The following is a 20,541-nucleotide window of genomic DNA, read 5'->3' as shown; positions in this document are numbered from 1 at the left end:
TGGCTATAAATATAATGCATATACTTTTTCTAATATTGCCTAAAAGCTCTGAAATGCCTTGGTAAATGTCCTTGTAACAACCATGAGGTACGGATGTCTGTTCATTTGTTACAGAATAGAGATCAGGCTAGGAAAAAGTGCAGAATTTCATTAATTTAAAAAAAAAAAAAAAAAAGAAAGAAAGAAAGAAAAGCACTAAAACGGTTAATAATGCATTAGAAACAGCATGCACAAAAACATTACATTACAGTGGACTATCAAACATGACCTTGTCTTTCATGTGTCTCTTATTATGAGATTTATTATTCAGTCCTCAGACAAGTTCACTGCTATCCCAGTAGTTACCCAGAGTTATTTTATTTGCTTTTACTGAGAAATATAAAACTGAGGTATATAGTTGTAGTATACATGTCAAAGAAATTCCAGAGCCCAACTAGAGCCCCAAACTTTCTTTTCATTTGTCTCTCCCAGTTCATATCTTGTTACTCTAAATCAAAATGCAGGAAAGGAACACAACAGGAAAGGCAAGACCAATGACAAATGCCCCATGTTCATAAACCAGATTTCATTCAAATTAACAAAAAGCTGAACCAAATCTGATTCTCACAGCTAGAGGTTTGCATTTGCAGGAAAAAAAGCGGGGGAAAAAAAAAAAAAAAAAAGTATTCCTGGACACCTGGCCCACCCCTTTTTTCTTGAAGCCTTTTGGAGTCTTCCTTCTCGGAATCCATCCTGCCCACACCAGTCCTGCAAGGGGTAGACTTAAATAACATGTAAACATGAAAAAAATGATGCCAAACTTAAAAGTGAGAACTTGAAATTCTTTCTTTTAAACTGCTGTCAGCCTAGAGTAAGGGGAAATCCAGTAGTGAGAAAAGAAAGCAGTAAGATTTGCTTAGATTTTAAAGCCATTTAAGGATTCTTTTTTCCTTGTCCTTGCAAGGTCTGATGAGCTTTTCCAGCTGTTTAGAAATGCACATCATAGTCCTGCAAAGCAAAGCCTCACAGCCATCCATACTTTTATGCCCTCTATACATTCAAAATTTTAATTTCATACATATTTCACAACCTACTGCTGCAATTTCATAGTCAGAGAGTATCGAGCACAGCCTACAAATACATGCATATCCATCCAGTACAGACAGAAAATAGCTAAACACTGGCCTGACAACAACCATCAATTAATACTGATTATTTTTAGTACAATTGTTGAGGTTATTTGCATGAAAAACATATCAATTATGCCCCTATAAGCTGGTAGCCAAGCTTACATGCTACATTTGTTTGCCTGTGTTGAAACCCTCAACGTGTTCAAGCTATGGGGTTTAAAGCTGAATTGCAATTATGCAGGGCATTCACCGTGGTCAGTCATCCCCATGGGCGAGCTGCCAGAAGCCAGGGGTGACCACATCTCAGCCAGGCCACTGCCAAGTCCAGCAGCTGCACGAAGACTTCAGGAGACATGGTTTGAGCCTTTAGGACTGCAAAGCATTGTGTCAAAAAGGGCAGGACAAGCTTGGAGCTGATACTGTGCTGACTGCTCTGGGAACAGGCTTGTGTTCATGCCAGCCAGGAGCCACAAGTCCCCAGGAGCAGAGCAGCTGCCCAGCCAGGCCACCCCCTGCCTCTTCCAGCATTTGGCCATCCCAGGAGGAGGACTTTGCATTTGTCCTTGTTGAATTTGATGGGGTCCATGTCAGCCCATTTCTCGAGCCTGGTGTCCTAGGGTAACTTTATGATGCTTGTATCCCCAATCATTTGTTCTGTTTGTGCTGTATATTGAGTCCTGTGCCTTTAAGACTGGTTCTAAGAGCAAGGAGAAGTGCGGAGTTTGTTTTGAGAAAACTGCCTGACTCCTCCACATTCTTCTGCTCCGGCCGGGGTGTTCGGCGGAGGCTTGGAGAGACTGCAGGACAGAGATCTTTTTTTTTGCTTTTAGTTAGTTTCAGCTAGCTAGGGCAGAGAAGTTCCCTGGACTGTTTTTTCCCCTCTTTCTTGGAACTGTTTAAACCTGCTCTGGACTGAAAACCCAGGGGAGCACTGGGGGCTGCACCTGCAGCCCACCGGGGCTGGACCTCGGCATTTTCCAGCAGCGCCGGAGAGACTGGGACTGAGGAGAGACTGAGAGAGAGACGAGCTACACCCACGGCAAGGACTTTCTCAATTTGCCATCTCACTTCGGAAGGAAAGGTTTTGTTGTTTCATATTATTCATTCTTTATACTTGTATGCACTTCATTTGTTTAGTAAAATAGTTTTTTCCACTTTTCTCCAAAGAGGTTTTTTTTTCGGACTGGTTGGAGGGAGGGGCCACTTGGGTTTGCTTCCTTAGAGGGATCCTATACAGAGGTTTTCCCCCAAATTTGTCCCAAACCAGGACACCTGGCTAGGTCCCTCTGAGTGGCAGTCCTGCCCTCGCAGGTGCAGACTGCAGGCCCCAGCTTGGCATCAGCTGCAAAAGAGTGACCATGCACTCCATCTTCACCTGTGGATTGTTGATGTTAAACAGGGCATGTCCCAGTACAAAACACCTGCAGTTCCCCACTGGGAAGGAGCTTCTGGGTGGAATACAAACCATTAACAACTACTCTGTGGCCAGAGATCCAGAGAGTTTTCTAGTCCTTCCATCTGCAGTGTAACATCCCAGGCTGGATACCAGGATGCTCTTGGAGACTGTGTCAAAAAGGTTTCTACCGTCAAGCCAGACAATGCTTTGCTCTTCCCTCATCCACAGATCTAGACTTCTAAAAAAGAGAGCAAGCAGGTCAGCCAGATATGATTCAGTGCTGGTAAATCCATTCTGGCTATTCCCAGTCACCACCTTCTCCTTTATGTGACTGGAAATTGCTTCCAAAACTCCTTGCTCAATGATCTTCTAAGGAGTTGAATGGGAGAACTCTTAATTTCTGTTCCTGCCTTTCTGAAGATTCAACCATCTTTTTGTGGTCCCTAGAGACCTTCCTCAACCTTCACAAGCTTTCAGGGATGATTCCTGACTCAGTCCTTTTCTACTGCTAGCATTTCCAATAACTCTGCTGCAGGTACACCCAACTGAGACTTCTGGGCAGTGAAGGCTGAAATAAAGACACCAAATATCCTCAGCTTCATTACTTGCATCTGCTTTCATTAAATCACCCACCCGTGTGGTGATTTTTGGGGCAGCCCAGGTGTAACTACAATCTGGGGATGAAGAGATTGAGGACAGTCCTACAGGGAAGGAGTTGGGGGTGCTGGACAATGAGAGGGAATGTGCTAGCAGCCCACAAAGCCAACCATTATCCTGGGCTGCAGCAAAAGCAGCATGGCCAGCAGGCTGAGGGAAGGGATTCTGCCCCTCTGCTCTCCTGAGACCCCACCTGGGGGCCAGAAAAACCCTCACAGGGCTGGAGCATCTCTGCCGCAGAGACAGGCTGAGAGGATTGTTCAGCCTGGAGAAGAGATGGGAAGTCCTTACTGTAGATTTAGACTAGATAGAAGGAAGAAATTTTTACTAAGAGTGGTGAGCCACTGAAGCAGGCTGCCCCAGAAGCTGTGGATGCTGCATCCTGGCAGTGTTCAAGGCTAGTTGGGATGGGGCTTTGAGCAATCTGGCTTAGTGAAGGTGTCCCTGCCCATGGGAGGGGTTTGGAAAGAGATGGTCTTTAAAGGTCTCTTCCAACCTGAACCATTCTATGATTCAAGGGAAGGTTTCCAGGAGCAGATATTTTGCCTGAGTAGGTTGGTACCTTTTTGGTGCTGTTTGAGCTCAGCTGTGTACCCAGACCCCCCTTTTTTACAGGACTATGACAATTTTGAAGGAAGAGCTGTTGTTTATTGTCCACTCACAGAGCAATAGAGTTGCACTTATATAAATGCAGGTATTTCTCTGGCTCTGAATGTATTGAATGGATACTAATTCTACTTCAGACTGCTTACCATAGCTCTGGGCTAAATAAAAGGATCACTACCAGGAGGTAGACAAGAGAACTGTGTTAGCTTAAAAGCAGCACCAGCAGCAATCATCTACCTGTATGGAGTCTGGCTCAAACACACAGAAAAAAAGGATGAAACAGGGGAAGAGATGAGAAGATAAGGGAAAAGGGAGTGTCAGTCCTTTGGAAGAGAAGTAGAGATGCTGCAGGTGGAGGAAATAGGGAGAACATTCGCCGCAATAGTGTTGATGCTTTAGCTTTCTGGTAAAAACAAACAAAATAGCTACCTTCATAATACTAATGTCAAGTTCCAGGATTTACTGACATTTAAATATTTTTTTCTACAACTGCCAGAAGTCCAGAAAATGTAGTGAGACAGCTGAGAGCTTTTGCCTGCATTGAGGTAAATGTAACCCCGGAAAAACTGGAGTCTAAAGCAGAGATTAATTTACCGCCCTCAGTCATTAATGTAACTCATCAGAGCAATCGTAGTTGCTTCCAAGAGATAGAGTTGGGATTTGTTTGTTTTAGTGAAACATGAGGATGTTAAAAGAAACTGGGCAATACAAAGGCTGGAATGCAATAGTCCAGAAACGAGAGAGCAAGATGAGCCAAACATTACACTTTGAAATTGGGCACATCACTGCCTGAGTGAGTAAGGCAGGCAGGAAAAATGAGGTAAGAAACAGAGGTAAGTGACAAAGTCAGCAGAGCTTGCAAAATAAATTCACACTGAGTTTATCTGGACCTGTTGCTGTTTCATGAGGGTCTATTAAAATCCAGCTGAGAGCAGAGGCAACTGAGAACTCTCTGCAAAAACTCAGGGATCAAAGTCAGATTTCCAGTGGACAAATACCCAAAGCATGCCAACCCAGCTAATTTGAAAGGTGATTGCTTGTCTTATTCCTGGGAAGTGAATAAATTAATGGACTTTGAGATCCCACTGCCAAAATGCTCCATTGAATAGGCTGAGACAACTGTTGAGTCATTTGTGTTGCCACTGACCTTTTTTCAGACTTTATGCTCTGTGCCTATTAATACACCTTCTAAAATAAAGCTATCACAATATTATGTTCTAAAGAGGTGTTTTGATGGTATTTTTTTTTTTAATCATCATTCTAGTCAGCAAAAAGCAAGCAATCTATAACTTGCTTTGGGTTTTTTTAGACTTTGCTCAAAGCAGTATTGCTTTTTTATTATTATTGCAGCATTTGATATTACTACTTGCCTTAAGGAAAGGATACAAGATCCCTCTCCTGGGGTTTCCAGGAAAAGCTTTCAAAATAAATAATAAATAGCAACTGTTTATGAACCAATCAATGGTTAGGAAAATAAGAATGATGAAAGTACAATACTAAGTTGGGCATCTGCCATAAATTATTGAAATTAAAGAGAAAGTTAGTAAAATATTCAAATTCAACTTTTTGCAGTAATTTGGCTGCACTCATATTTTATCATTTGCTGTAACAGAGGTCAAATTTTCCAGTTGCATAATGTCATAGAGTATAGCAATGGATTACACAAGCAAAAATGTTTAATTGCTATCATGTACACATGAAAATAAAAAATTAGACTACTCTTTCATTCAAATCATGAGACTGATTCAAATTTACCAATCATTAACATTAATTGACTGCGATTCAAATCAAAGAGCAACAGCTGCATCCTGTTTTCTAGGCTTTGGGGAGGGTGATGTTTTTGAAAATAGTGAATTTGCATTCACACAATTCTTATTTTTAAACATCAGAAGTAATCAGTCAAAACTGCGGACCACTGTGCAAGCTGTGCAAACCCTGCTTCCTTTTTAATAAGCCCGTGTGGATTGTGTCAGCAGCAATGTTACAGCAGCAGCCACGGAGCACCGTGGCAGTGAGATCAGCACATTAGCAGTGCCAGGACAGTGCTTTCTTTTAGAAGGAATAATTACAGGTTCACGTGAGCTGATAGCCCTGAGTAGGCTGCACAACACAGAGAACTGGGCACGTTCTCTAAGGGACGCTAAACCTCAAGAGCTGGCACGCTAATCTCAGGAAAACTTTTGATGACCAGCACATCTGAAAGCTTAACTTTGAATTCCGGGAAGCTTGACTCAACCCTTCCTTCTTGCAGGAGAGATAAATGGGGGGGTTCATGCAGCTCACTACTCAGGTATCTTTGAAGTGGAACATTAAAAACCCAGTGGCTGATCTATCCACAGCAGATATTTCAGATTTTACAGCAATCCTTAAAAGCAGAACTTTACTCAAATACACCTGCAGAAAGAATTTTCCTTCCGCCTTTGGTGCTGTGCAGAATTTTCCACCCAGTCAATTTCCATGGTGGATGAAATCGTCCCTTAATATACTGAGACTCCAGTAAGAATTACTTCAGGTCACGGTATATTTTTCCCTGATTAGTTTCCTCCAAATGCACTTGGACGACAGCAATGCAGAGGAATACAGGAACCACTGCCAGAGCAGTCCCATCTCACTCTCTTCTGACAAATGTCAGTGCTGAATACGTCAAGAATGAGTTTGACAGACAGCTTTTGAGGGCACACTCACCCATAAAAACACATGATTATTCTTCCATCAACAACCAGCAATATCCTGAAACCCGCTGTCTTTCAAAACTCTACCTAATTGGAAGACAAATAACATTTGGTTTTTTATTTAATAAATCTAATCTTTAGTAAAAATAGTAATAATACTAAACAACCTGCTGCTTTCTTGGCGTCAATGATTTTCAGTGGCAATAAGTTCCACATGCTTATTATGCAGTGCAATACAGATTTATATGACTTTTACTAGTTTTATATTTCTTGACTTGCAATTCTAATAAATAACTTCTTGTATTATGGCCAAAAAATCTGCTTTACATTCTGAAAAATAGTGCATATCTTTATGCACCTCTAAAACTCCTTCAGCATTCACAAACTTTTCCACCTGTCTTAATAAAGGAAGTTTTCTACATCTCAGCCTAACTGTTCTTCAAGCATCTTTTCATTCTCTTGTCACCTTGCTGAAATATAGGGCAGGCAGAAATAAACACAAGAATTCAAGGAGGAAATAATGAGATAAAATAGATTTCTGTTTGGCATTTTAACACCTGAATAATGTTTTCAGCTCAGATGTGGAGGAATGGGACATGAGCACCCTAAAATTGCTTATGTGAGAAATGCTCGTGCACACTGAGCTACACCTGAAGTAACTTTACCTGGCAGCACAAGATCCCAAAGGGATCCAAACACACCCAGAACCAGGGTGAATACCTGGGGTGGGAGCCCCTCCTGAGCCCTCTGCCTCTGTACACACCCATGTAGGCTGCACTTGCTGCAGTAGCTGCAATAATTATTGGCCAAGTAACACTCCTTCCCTACTTACACGTTTGTCTGACTTGCACACCTTCTACTTATAATGGATGGCTTGCACTAAGCAGAATAAAGAAAACAATATTTACTGAACTGCCTTTTAGAATGCCATGGGATCCTCAAACTGGAGAGCACCATTCTAAACATGTCCACGGCTTTCTATTTCAGAATCTTATGTTTCAGATCATCAATACCTGTTTCTACAGATGTCCCAGGATAAGACATGCCAGTGACAGCACTTTTATAACTGAATTTGCTTAAAAAGTCAAGTAGAAATATTCAAGTATTGCTTTTTCCTTTTATGGAAAAAATACACATATATGGATTCATCCATATATGTATGTGTAGTAATTGCTAGGACAGGGGTTTTATGTTCCTTTATGGAGTTGTGACACATAGCTAAATAATATGATCTGATTAAATATTTTAATGCAGTTTATTTCTGAATGTTAAAGGAAGAGTGGAGACCACTCCACCTCTGCAGCACTGTTCAGAGTTGCCTAAAGAAGTACAGGATCCAGAAGTGGGGGAAGAAATAAGCTCTTAGGTGCAGAACACCCTCCCTCACTAATGCTAGTGGTGCTGTGTTCTCCCATGTCACACTCACTAACCCAATGTGATCATTACAAGGTATTATCTCAAACAAGAGCATTTTCCCACTCTCAGGATCTTTTTGTCCAGTTTGTGCCACAGTGCAGCAATGATGCTCAGCAGCACAGTGATGTAAAACATCTTCCTCAGGTGTCCTGCAGGCGCTCAAATGTAGATTAAAACTCGGCTGCCTCACAGCAAAGCCAGGAGTCGGTGGCCACTCACATCATTTATAGTTTCACCACAACCCTCCCAATCCTCACACACGACCAAAAAGTACCCAGAAAACGAGAAATTGTGAGTAACAGCTTCTGCTTGTCCCTGTTCTCCATACCACCTCACCTTGACAGCAAAGCACACAGGCGTGTGAACAAGCAATAAGATGCATTTTATATTCCAGAGCACAAAATGAAACAGCTCTGTGACAGCACAAGGCAGTTTTTAACTCTCCTAAATTAGCATCTCAATCAATAAGCAGGGAGCTGCCATGGGCTGCAAAATAGAAAAGCAGATTGACAACATGCAACAGAAGCAATCTTAGAAGTTCACAGAAACAGAAGGATATTTCTTAGAAGTGCAGTTTCTCACACACACACAGCGCATGTATGCGAGTGATCTTCTTTCTTCCCTTCCCCCAGTGCAACTTTAAAGTAAAAACATTAATTAGGGGAAAAAAACTAGACTCTCTGATTGATGACAACACTGTAAATTTAGAACAAAGGCTGACAGAAATAACCTATTCCACTTGGCAATTATGGCACTTAACTATCGTGCAGTGTTGCTGCTACAGACACCTGTAAAATCTCAGTGCCTGAGATGCAATTCCCAGCAGGGAGGATTGCAGATTTAGCAGACTAAGCAAAAGCCTGGTAGCCAGCAACTCCCGACTCCTAAATCTGCATCCGAGTGTGAATTGCTGAGGGATGCTGGACAAAAATTTATCTTACTTCCAGCTTTTTCCTCTACAGTCAGGGTGAAGAAAACCATAGGGATTACAGCAGGGTTGGTAAAACATTTCGGAGACGTTAGCGTTTGCCACAAAACATCGGGTTCAATATTATGGCAAATGATGTTAAACAGTATGCCTGTGGATCATAGAAATGTAGAAGGACATTCAAAGTTAAGGGGTTTACAGGATTTTCTCTAGTTTCCTATTTGATGAGCAGTCTCTGCATTAAATAGAGTAAGGGTGCCTTACAGAAGAGCGAGCAGTTTTAACATGGTTGCCTGCTGTAATAACCTTTTTTATTATTAATATGAGCTTTGAGGAGAGATTAAATAAAAGAGTCACATATTTGATTTTCTTGCATTACAAGCACCTAGTGCAAATCACCACTCAGGATTTCCAGTATGAGGCAGTTTGTGCTTCACAGAGATAAGAATTTAAAAAAAAAAAAAAAAAAGAAGAAGAAAAGAAGAAAAAAAGAAAAAAAAAAAAAAAACACGGTAATATTTCTGTTAAGTTCTAATTATTTTTCTCCCTGCAAACAACAAATCCACAAATGCCTCACATTTTCTGTAGCCAACTTCCCCTCCTGACTGCTTGCCTGTTCTTTATCATCCCCTCATAGACACCTCTGCCCTCCCCCCGACTCCTTTGGAGCAGTATTGACGGTGCACATTGATTCTCTCTGCAGATATAATAGTTCTTTCACTGCTGCTGCTTATAATTATAGCAATGCGTGTCACTCAGTAATAAGACATTCAATTATTCTTGGCCCCGTGAAGTGTAACCCTTCAACTCACAAGACCAAAATCGAGGAGCATCAGCCCCCCCCAGACATTATTCTGTTCCAGTTCTCTTTCTTTTCTTCTCTCTTTTTTTTTTTTTTCTTTTTTTTTTTTTTAACTTTGCCTTGCAATTCCAATCCTCAGTGGCCACTTGAAACTGCACGAGTTTCACTGCAAGGAATTGGCTGCCAAGCTAACACAGTCAGTCCCCTCAGCAAAGAGCAGAAAAAAAATAAATCTCTTTTCCCCATTAAATACATTTCAACAATCCCTCTGCATCATAACAATGCCAGCTAATTTTAAAGAAACAAAGTTGTCCCAGAGTTTGACACGAAATGGGGGGGACAAATTAACAATGACGTAACAGCGCTGGCAAGAGAGAATTTTAAAAGCGATATGAACAATCTTTAATCTTTTATCGACAGATTTCCTCAAGGAGACTTCTTTCTGAAAGGCAAAAAATCACTGCGCCGTCCCTGCTAAAATCTCTTAAAATAAAAAGAATTAACTGAAGCTTACCTGTACTGGAATGTCATATTTGTAATTTTTATCTTTATTTCCTCTCCGTGGCGAATTTCTCCAGTCATTTCAAAGAGTTTGTTAGCCATTTTCTCATAAACTTTGGCATTCCTTTTAGTTTGTTTCAGCTCATCAAAAAATTCTTCCCAAACCAGCATTAAACCTCTCATTTCTGCATCAGTCCAGTTTCTGGCCCTCCTGTGTTTCTCAGTCTGAGAAGAGACAATGTAACTGGGAATTTCTGCTGCAGCCATTGCTGACTGACCTAAAAGGGTTTTAAAAGAGGACACTTAATATAGATTGAGTTTTTAGTTTAGGTTTTTTGTAGTGCAAGACATGCATATGTGGATAAAGAATTTGAATGACAACAGAACATATGAAACCTTTTTGCAACAGCTTGAAGCTTGAGTGCACAAAATGGGGCCTACATCTGACAGGCAGGAATTTAGTTAAAAGCTTTTAAACAGAGAAACGTCATTTTGATGTCACGTTTCCATAGCAACAGAGCAACTGCATAAGCTACAACAACAAAAACCTTTTAACTGAAAGCCAAAGAATCAGGACAAAGTTGACAGGCCATCAATATTAAAGCTTTTAAACACTTTAGGTTTAACAAAAAAAAAAAAAAAAAAAAAAAAAAAAAAGATCTATGCAGCCTTTGAGAAGCTACTTTTAAGTTTCTACTTCTTTTTTAGCTTTCCCTTACCTTTTAGGCAGACAATCTGCTAGCAGGGGGTCATGGTCGCCTGAACGAGCTTTTAAGTTGTGCCTTGACAGACTCTCTAGGAGGTTGCAAGGACTGAGGCCATGTACACAAAAAAAAAAAAAAAAAAAAAAAAAAAAGGCTTTTTTTTTTTTTGCAAAGATATTCTGCAAAAAGAATCAGCCAGCTTTATGAAAACTATACATCTCTAAGCTAATAAATGTTTAAGCAGGCAGGCTCATTAAAAAGGAGCCTGCATCTGGGCTTTATAACATGCAAAAAATAGTATATAAGTGTTTAAATAGAAAGAAATATATACAAAATTTCAATATAAAGCCACTTTTTTTTTTTTCCCCCCCCCGAGATGTTTTGCTGCTGATAAGCACACACTGCAGTCCTGTCAGTATGAATTTGCCTTTGTAGGTATGTATTACTGTATGTGTATTTTGTATTCCTAGTAATTTAGATGCTATTTATGCAGCCTGTGTTCTGCCTTAGGACTGCAGCAGAAGCATTTCACCTGCTTTATGGGCAACCTAAAAGGATTATTCAACGAGTTAAAAAAAGGCTGCGTGATGCTCAGAACTGTGAATAAATTGCTTTGCTGTAAAACAAGCATTTTTGAGCTGGTTTTTATATAGGGCTAAATTGTGCCAGCAGTTATATCAGAGAAGCAGGGCTTATTCATTGTATTAAACACTGCAATACAAGCAGTGGGCCAAATCCTGCCCCACTTACACTCGCAATCTGACAATAATCTTCCACAAAAGAGGGAGATGCAGGAACTGCATTCATTCCAGCAGTACCACCAGCTACACAGAAAGATGTTCCTTTTCTGCAGTCCCAATAGAACTGTGTTATGTAAAATATAAATAAATAATCCACTGACCTATCTTATTATTATTTTTCTGTTTCAGCATAAAACAGCAATGAGGACCTCACTGCAGGGCATTTCCTGGAGATTAATGGCAGGCAGGGGTTAATGGCCTGAGGCTCACCCAGTCAGTCGTTAATCCCCAGGAAATGTTCTGTGCCTCAATCCTTAAGGCTTAAGTATCCTATAAATTGTAAGTCTTCTCATAACCACATCCTTGATCTTAACAATAGTTTAAAAATGCACTGCTTGGTTTGCATCCTAGAGATGGCAAAGAGAGCACATAATGTTCCTAAAAGGTACACTAGTGATATTTGTGGGACCATTGTCTTCTTTCTGTTTTATTTATTCTACTGCATATTACAGAAGGCACAACAACATACCATAGAACAAGGTGGGGGTATAGGGGGGGTAGAATTACATATGCTTTACATAGGAACTTCCACTGATCCAACCCTGAACATGTCTCTGTCAGTAATATACCTGCTGAGTCACTGCCTTCCTAAGGGAAAAAATAAAAAGGAGAGAAATAAAGAAAAAAATCCCCTAGCTTCAAAATAACTGCTTTTAACTACTAATATGACAGCCTAGCAACTATTACCTTTAAAAATGTGTAAATAGCAGCATATGTTGTGGTGATGATCTTGCATGGTTTGTCTCTTGGGTGGCCAGCTGGGAGACGTCACATGATCAGGGGACAGATGGTGGTCAGAAGAGGATCAGCTGATGACACATTCATTTTATTCATTTATTGTTTTGTTTTGAAATTCCTGTCACTTAACCTTGGGCTTCAGGCAGCTCTTTTAATAAAACCATACCAACCTCGCCTGCCTGCGCTTGCAGCCAGGGACTGGGGATCACCAGGACAAGTTTAAGGAAGCAACGCAGAGTCCGAGAGGAAAATACCATGACTTTGGGTCTGACTTGGAACTATCACACACTACTGTAAAGCCAGGCTTGCTTTTCAACTTTAATCATCCATCAGAGGTTTGCTTTTCTCCCTCAGACTTTAAACCACCTATGTTGTGAAAATGCCGATTAACGCCACCGAAACCCACAGCGTGATACATATAACTTGTCAAAACCCAAAGATATGTGTGGCCTCTGCTTTAAGGATATTTTTAATCCAGTTTCAAGTACAACAGCCAGGACAGGGTGGGTGAAAATCTTTCCAGCTGCACCAAGTTTTTCTGTCATAGTCCTCAACTATTCCTTCCCCTCTCCATCCACATGTGCCTGGCATGTGTGCGGCTGCTCCTTGTGCTCCATGCCGGCCCCAGACCCTGGAATCCTGCAGAAGGGGGCAGATGGTGGTCTGGTTGTTTCCCTGTGAAATTCACATCTCAACTTTTCTATATGCTGTTTCCTATTAGTGTACTTGACAGATTGATATAGTGGTATAGTGCTATTTAACATCTGTTAAATAAAAGAAATGCTTTCTAATAATACCTCTCTTATTCCCCTCCTCTCAGCACCTGAAGGGAATCTAAGTTTCAAGGACTTAGGTTCTACCCCCTCCTCTGAAAGAGTCCTTGATAATAATTATGAAGACCCCACATGCCTCCTCTGCCTTGCCAAAGCACATGTGCCAAGTGGTTGATAAAGTGACTGTTTTCCTACATGGGTCTGAAAGCAAGAGAAGTTTTTTTATCCCCAAATAATTCCTGCAGTCTTCGCCAGAGCCAGGGGAGAGAAAATACACCTCTCCAGGCTGTGCCTCTCTGCTGATGTCCTGCAGATCTGTGCATCAGTCCCTAGGCATCACCCTTGTCCTGGTCCCTGGCTTGGGACAAACTGCTAAACAGGACCAGCAAACCTTCTGGGGAAGAGCAGCTCTGTGTCAGCAAGAGCAGTTCCTGCCCAGGATGAGGACACTGGGAGGAGAAGCTCTATTAGCATTTGGCTGCTTTTTGCCCCTCTCAGGTTAGGGGCCAGTCAAGATTTGTCATCTACCTCAAAGACTGGCTGGTCACCGAACCCAGAATAACTGCTGACATGAGAAGCTGCAGCTCTGCCAGACTGGAGGCACTGATAGCCCTGCTGCACTCCCCTCTGACACCTGATGGCAGAATCCTCCAGCACCAGCTTCCTCCAGACGGAGAGCCACACAAGCAACTGAAGCTGCAACTGTTCTCGTCAATAAAATAATTATATTAATGTCTTGGAAACCACTGATACACGTAAAAGAGCTACTGAGTACCCCTTTGTACATGACTTCCCTCTGTAGGGAAAAGTTGTTCTTCACTCTCCTGCTCACCCCAGTCCCTCCTCTGATGGGCACTGCTGTGACAAGTTCAAAGATATTCTTGTGAACACCTCACTGTGCTTGAGTATCTCACTTGTCCCTTCCCTCTCAATGCACACCAGCACAGAGGAACATGAATGATCCTCTTACAAATCTGTTCTTCATATCATCTGTCTAAACACCCTACCTTTTTTGCAATCATTATTTATCAGCTTGAATAACAGCACTCGCAGCTGTTCCACCTTTCATGGTGATCTCTAAAGATAACAAACCTCAAACAAGGTAGAAAGGTTTATAATCTGCAGCTGTGGATCTAGTGAAGTTCCCCTCTAAATGCTGCTCTCACTGAGTTTAGAAAACTCCATTCATCCTTACATATCTGTTGACTAAACCTCAGGTGATCTGTGCTAACTGACTGTGTATACAGCCTTGAGCTTTGCAAGGGTGGGCTAATGCATGCCAAATAAAACTTCCTTTAGCCAAGTTTTAGGGGATGGTGTTTTCCCCTGTGCCTGCAGGGGAATAACGGCTCCAGTAGCTCAAGCACCAGAGCCCAGCCCACAAACTGAGCCATTACATCGTGATTACAGAGGAACATGTCCGATCCTGCTGATGGGGACTGTGGGAGAAGTCAGGCAGAAACTTCTGGGCAAATCAGAATTTATTCCACTCGGACACAAGAGATTTCTCCGACTTCTCCTAAATGTACTTCTGGGTCTGAAATCCCTATGGGAGCTGTCTACAGGGATGCTGATATACAGGTCACTGCCTATAGGTAGTGATACCAATTGGCAGCAAACACACTTTTAGGCAACAACTTGGAGCAGTGACACCAGGACGAGTTTCCTGCTGAAGGAACATCACCCCTTGAAGACACAGGTCCAACTCTACAACCCATGGGTACCTCAGTAGACTATTTTGTAATGTCTTGATTACAGAAAACTAAAAAAATAAACCAAACCTTTGAGTTTGGAGCAAGATGTTAAAAGCCAGATTGTCCAAAGCACAGGCTGGTCACCACTCCTTGCAATCCTCTGGTCTAGCCCACCAAGAGCTTAGTACATGTGGGTAATAACAACTCTTGGAACTGGGTAGTGACTGTAGAGCACATGTTCATTCTCTGGGAATTTCAGTGCAGACATACCTTGATAACTCTGCTTAAAAGGATGCAGTAATGTGTGCGTGTTTGTCTAAAAGCATTTGGAGTTTGCATTGTAGGGGAATACGCTGTTGTAAGTTCAAAAAGGCTGCATGTGTCAGGAAGGCTGTCTCCTGCCCCACATTTTGCTATCCACTGGGTGAGAAGGCTCACTTTCTAAAGTCTTACAGAGAGTTTTGGGTTTAGTATCTCTGACTGCTGCCTCCTGCAATTTGCAAAGATGATTAAATGCAATGCCAGTACTGACAGGCTGGGGAATGAGACGCTGGAGAGCAGCAACCGTGAAAATGGACTTGGGAGTCCTGGTCAATGGCAAGTTGAATATGAGCCAGCAGTGCCCTGACAGACATGAGGGACATCCACGTCCTGGGGTGCATCTTTGTGGGTCCCTTCCAGCTCAGGATCCCCTGTGATACTATGATCCTCTATGAGAGAAGAAATACTCTGTGGAATACTGTGTGGGAGAGGAAATATTCTTCTGATACTTCTGAAAACTTGGCCAGGGAAGATAGGCTGGGACAGATGATCAGGAGGAGAAGCTGCCTTTTTTTCTCCTCCATTAAACCAACAATGAAGCTGCTGTGCTCAGGAGAGTGCTGGAAACAAGGAGCTCACCTGGAGGTAGGGAAGCACCTTGCAGGCAGTGGTGCCTGGCTTAGGAACTCCAATAACGTCCATGCACTGTTCAGTCTGCCAGTCTCCTTGGGTGATGGGGTCTTGGGGGTTTGTAAAGGCTCAAAAGAGACAGAAAACCACAGGTCTGTGAACACAGAGCCATCAGGTCAGCGTTGTGGAGGTGCATGCAGACACAGCTCCTGCCATCCTATTGCCTGTGAGGGGATTTTAACAGTACAGCAGCATTTGGAAAGGAAGCCCAGAGCTGTCCAAACTACAGGAGGGTCTATTACGAATGCAGAACAAAAATTATTCAGGCTGAGGAAACACAGTAGGTGTCTCAAGATACATAAAAAGTGTGGTCCCTTTCCTCAGAGGGCCTGCAACTTAACTGGGACATGCCACAAGACAAACAAACAGAAGAGACCAGAAGGGACAAGTGACAGCAACACATCACTGAGCACAGGCCATTGCATGGCTGGACAGCTGTTATGAACATCTAAAATAAGTAACACCTGCACAGAATTCTGACAATAAAAATGGGTGCTGTGGAGGAGGTTGGCTGAAGGTAAGGCATCCTGACTGGGGCAGAGAAGACTTTGGCATGAGAACACTTAGAACAAAACCAAGAAAAATAACGGTTTCCACACAAAAGCCCTGCCACAAGGCTGAGTGAGTGACAGATCCCCCTGATGGGGGAGCAGGGCACTGGGCAGCCCAGGAGGACTGTATGCTGGGAAGGTGCAGGAGAGCTGGAGGAAGCTGGAGAGGCTTTTTTATTCCATTTTGCAAGAAACGTCCTGCTTGAATTTCACTGTATTCAGAACATTTCCCAAAAGCATTTTGATCTTGCTGAACTGGCAGATTTTGACCAAAAATATCTCCTTTGCCTATTTTAGTAGTAACCATGGAAGCCAGCTTTGTACCGAGATTCAGTTGGAGAGAGGATGGCGAGAGACAGCGAGGTGAATGCAGACGAGCTGGGAAATGAGGCTTCAGCAGCTTTTGTGGTCAGATGAGGAAGCATTAGCAGGCAAGGGGGAGAACTGGAATTACATGGGGCTTTAGAAGAAGGAGCTCATGGACTGCAGGGAATCCAGAGAATTCACTCTTTGGAGAAACCAGGTACGGACTGGTATGTTCATAGTAATTAGACTAAAAATTACAATACTGAGATTTTTTTTTTAATTACTTTATTTTTTTTTAAGTTTAGTAGAAACACAGACATTCGTGCTACAGACCCTAGTTTAGCATATTGGAGAGGGGGAAAAAAAAATCCCTTATGTCCAGAAGGTACAAGTAGTGACTGCCCAAACGTCTGGCACTTACCATATTATGCAGGCAGGATGCCAAACTAGATGGACTTTGAGTCACACATGTTCCTAAATTTTCAAGCATACAGGAAAAGACAGGCCATATTATTAAAAATTTAGTTATATAATATTGAAAGCAAAGCACATCGATTCTACATGTGTCATACTCCCAATTTATAACAAACAGAGAATCTCCTAGATTTCCTTATTCTTCAGAAATAATTTGCAAGTCCTTAGCATATGGAACAACTCTGCAGTACATAGTATCAGACATACTCCTTTTCTGGCAAGCAAGCAACAAATCATATTATAATGAAAAACGCTCAGTTCCCAATGAATGGCTTCCCAAATCCCACTTGAAAGAAATTATTTTGTCCCTGCTTACTTACTGGGGTTAGTCAATAAGTCCTCCTGCCTTGTTTGGTTTTTAGCACATTTGAGCGAGTTACATGGTGAAAAGTGTCTGATCCATTAAAAACTGCTCCTACAACGCTACGCAAATATTGCTCTTCCAGAAGCAAATTCCTCTGAGAACCTGTCCTAAACGCTTCGCCTTAGACATAAACCGTGAGTTAATCCAGTTTGGATTTGAGACGTATCACAAAAGAAGGAAAATAATCCCTGTTTGTGCACAAGCCTGCCTTGCGCCGAGCGACGTTCCCGTGACTCAGCGGGGCAGGGTGAAAAAGCCGTGTCACGGCAGAGCAGATGACGGCAGCGGGGTTGATCGGCTGCTGCTGCACACAGCACCGCCTGTGCCCCGGCGGGAGGGAGCGCTGCCCTTGCTAGCAGCAGCGTGAGGGGCAGCGGTGCCCCGGCAGGTGGGAGCAGGAGGCGGTGGAAGCGCGGATCCCCCAGCGCGGGCCGGGCCCGGGTGGAGCAGAGCGGGGCCGGGCTCAGCGGGGCTGAGGCACCGGGCGCTACGGCGGCCTCGGAGAAGCGGCTTCCAGCTCGCTGTTCTTCCAGAAAGAGGAGAGCTGCGGGCCCTCTTCCAGCAACCTCAGAGGAGCTGCCGCGCAAGTTGCTGGCAATTCGCTGCCAGAAGCCCGGCCTCGCCGCTCAGAGCCTGCTACTGGCTTGGCAGCCTGCTGCATCCCCCTCACAGCTGTTTGCACCCCCGCACTGTCTGTGCCTGCCTCCCTGCCAAGGCTGCCGATGGACGTGGGAAGGCCGGAGCAGCCGCTGGTCATCCCTGCCCCGAGCCCAGGGCCGCTCCTCTCCGTGCGGGACAGCGATGGGATTAGCTCCTGCTCTTCCGCGGCTTAATCACCCACGGGCTTTCAAAATAAAAAGCATTCAAATCCAAAGATGTCTGCCAAATGGAGAAAGGCAGGAGCTTTTCTGACTATCTTGCATTTCTGCTTGGGGGCCCAAGCGTAGTCCCAGCTGCAGCCCTTTCCCCTAACAAGGGTTCACTCAGTTCTCGAGCCCCTCAGAGGAAAATTTAAAGATTTTTAAAAAAATATAAAAATCAGAAAAAATATTTAGGGCACTGGAGATTTTCATGTTAGTTCATAAAATATTTAAATACTAAAATGTAAATGGTGTTTTGGGTATTACTGCAAGGCAGCCTTAGGAATGGAAATTCAAGAAAAGTGATGCAACCTAGAAAGTTCAGACAGTACTCATAAAAGTATTCTTAAAAGCCTGCCTCATCTGAGAGCTGTCAAAAAGGTAAGTAAAACCAAATTCACCAGCACCCTCATGCTGTGATAGAAAAGGAGTGGATCTACTTCAGTGGTTGCTAATGGAAGTTGAGACCATAAAAGAGACTGATGCCATTTCTGGGATGGGCTGACAGCAACGTCACCCATCCCACAGCATCCATGTCCTTACATTGGAGGCATATACATCTTCCATGTGAACTACACATTATTCCCAATGCCATCCTCAAACTGTTTCAGGGAAGTTAAGTTCCCCTGAGAGCTACTGATGGAGCCCACGAAATCCTGTGCAGTCTGTGTTTGCAAATCCTTCCCCCAAAAGGATGACTTCTGTCTTTGTGTAGATGATCCACACAAATTCTTCAGCTACCACAACACTGGGTGGCATCTCCAGACAAAGACAGGATTGGCAACTTAAGCATCAACTCTCAGGTCTCATGATAGGCAGGAGGGTGACCCATCTCAAAGTAGAAGGGTTTATTGCAATATGCATATGTAACATTGTCCATTTTAACACAAAAATTTGGAGTATTTGGGGTCCTGTTGTCCTGGTGCCTTGACAGGCTGCCTGGAGCAGAGGCGAGGCAGTGTTAAAGGAATAAAGTAGGTATCTAATATTAAAAAGGCCTTCAAAGGATACACCTGGGGCACTACAAGAGCCCAGCTGAGGCTACACCCAAGATGGACAATGGGTCACACATTCTCATAATTTTATAAGTTTTGGTCCATTTACATATTGGGGTTAATTGTCCAATACACCTTCAGGTTGTGAAGTCCCATCCTCCCAGATTGCTCTCCTGAATTCACTGTTGTTTATGCTTTTTTGGCCTAAAGCTGGAACAGTGTCCTTGATTGGAACAGTATCTCGGGCTGGAAAAGGATTGTTTTGTCTAAGTACACTGTGAGGAGAACTTGCTAACATTTTGTATCAAGTTCAGAGTTATATACCAATGCAGTACAGAATCTGGAAAATATGAAAGCTAAAACTTAAGGCATCAATCCCTCCTTATTAAAGGGATAAAAGGATAGGGTTAAAGGATACAGTCTTGTCCCCTGGTCATCTCAAGGACAGCCAGGAGGGGTCACCTACACCTCTCATATCCAAGTGTGTGTCTGCAGCCAGTTTTCTGCCTCAGGACCCAGCATCTCCACTTGCTGCCCTCACCATAAGTCTGGACTGCAATTGTTGCTATGTTCCTCATTGACTCATGGTTTCTTCCAGCTGTTTACCCCTCTCGTTGGCTCTCTGCTGTTTTTCACACACTACTCTGCTCCAGTCACTCTCCACCCATCAGGGTTCAGTTTATATTCCAGCCTTAGCATGCCACTCTGATCCAGGCCTTATCTTCCAGTGTTCTGGCTAAAACAAATCCAAGGAGTGTGTCCTCCCTTCCTCTCCTGGCTGCAGTGCAATGCTGCCACCAAACCCATCAGCCCACAGCCCAAGAACACATTTCCCAGCTGGCACGGGAGCATTCTGGCCAGGCTGAGGAAGACCATCTGCCTCCTTTCATAAGTTCTCCTGAACTAATGCACACCCACAAACCACATTCGGATGCAAACTTCTCCAGGTTCAAGACCAGCTGTCCAGTACCACCAGTGGTTTTAAAATCCTGCCTGGTGCTTTTCGTTCAAGGTGGCATTCAGTGTTGTAGCCCAGAGGATGTGCCCCAAACGTAGGTCTGGGCAGGGAAAACAGCATCATTTCCTTGGCTACAAATACCCACTGCAGTGTGTTATTCACAGAATCATAGACTGTCTCAACTGGGAAAGGACCCACCACGATCTTCAACTCCCTGCTATTCAGGACTACCAAACACTGAACCATATAACCAAGAGCATCATCCAGACACTCCTTGAGCTCAGCC

At 43.1% G+C, this 20,541-nt stretch overlaps 1 protein-coding gene across 3 annotated transcripts in view; it reads right to left on the bottom strand.

Annotated features, from left to right (window-relative positions):
* The window catches only part of MSANTD1 (Myb/SANT DNA binding domain containing 1), a 43,640-nt gene that overhangs the window by 10,449 nt on the left and 12,650 nt on the right, over nucleotides 1–20,541 (bottom strand). The window contains exons 1-2 of one of the 3 annotated variants that reach the window (XM_040065638.2): nucleotides 10,807–10,889; nucleotides 10,101–10,365 (exon numbers count right to left, since the gene is read on the bottom strand). In XM_040065638.2, coding sequence (XP_039921572.1) covers nucleotides 10,101–10,354 — 254 coding nt within the window. In that variant the 5' untranslated portion in view covers nucleotides 10,355–10,365; nucleotides 10,807–10,889. Of the gene's footprint in view, nucleotides 1–10,100; nucleotides 10,366–10,483; nucleotides 10,502–10,806; nucleotides 10,890–20,541 lie in introns of those variants that run through there. The other 2 variants (XM_058420798.1, XM_040065639.2) reach the window with 2 other exon arrangements.

This window comes from Hirundo rustica, chromosome 5 (genome assembly GCF_015227805.2).
Source record: "Hirundo rustica isolate bHirRus1 chromosome 5, bHirRus1.pri.v3, whole genome shotgun sequence".
NCBI classification, from domain to species: domain Eukaryota; kingdom Metazoa; phylum Chordata; class Aves; order Passeriformes; family Hirundinidae; genus Hirundo; species Hirundo rustica.
The sequence above is the reverse complement of the archived record's forward strand: the minus strand, read 5'-3'. Positions and strand labels throughout refer to the sequence as shown.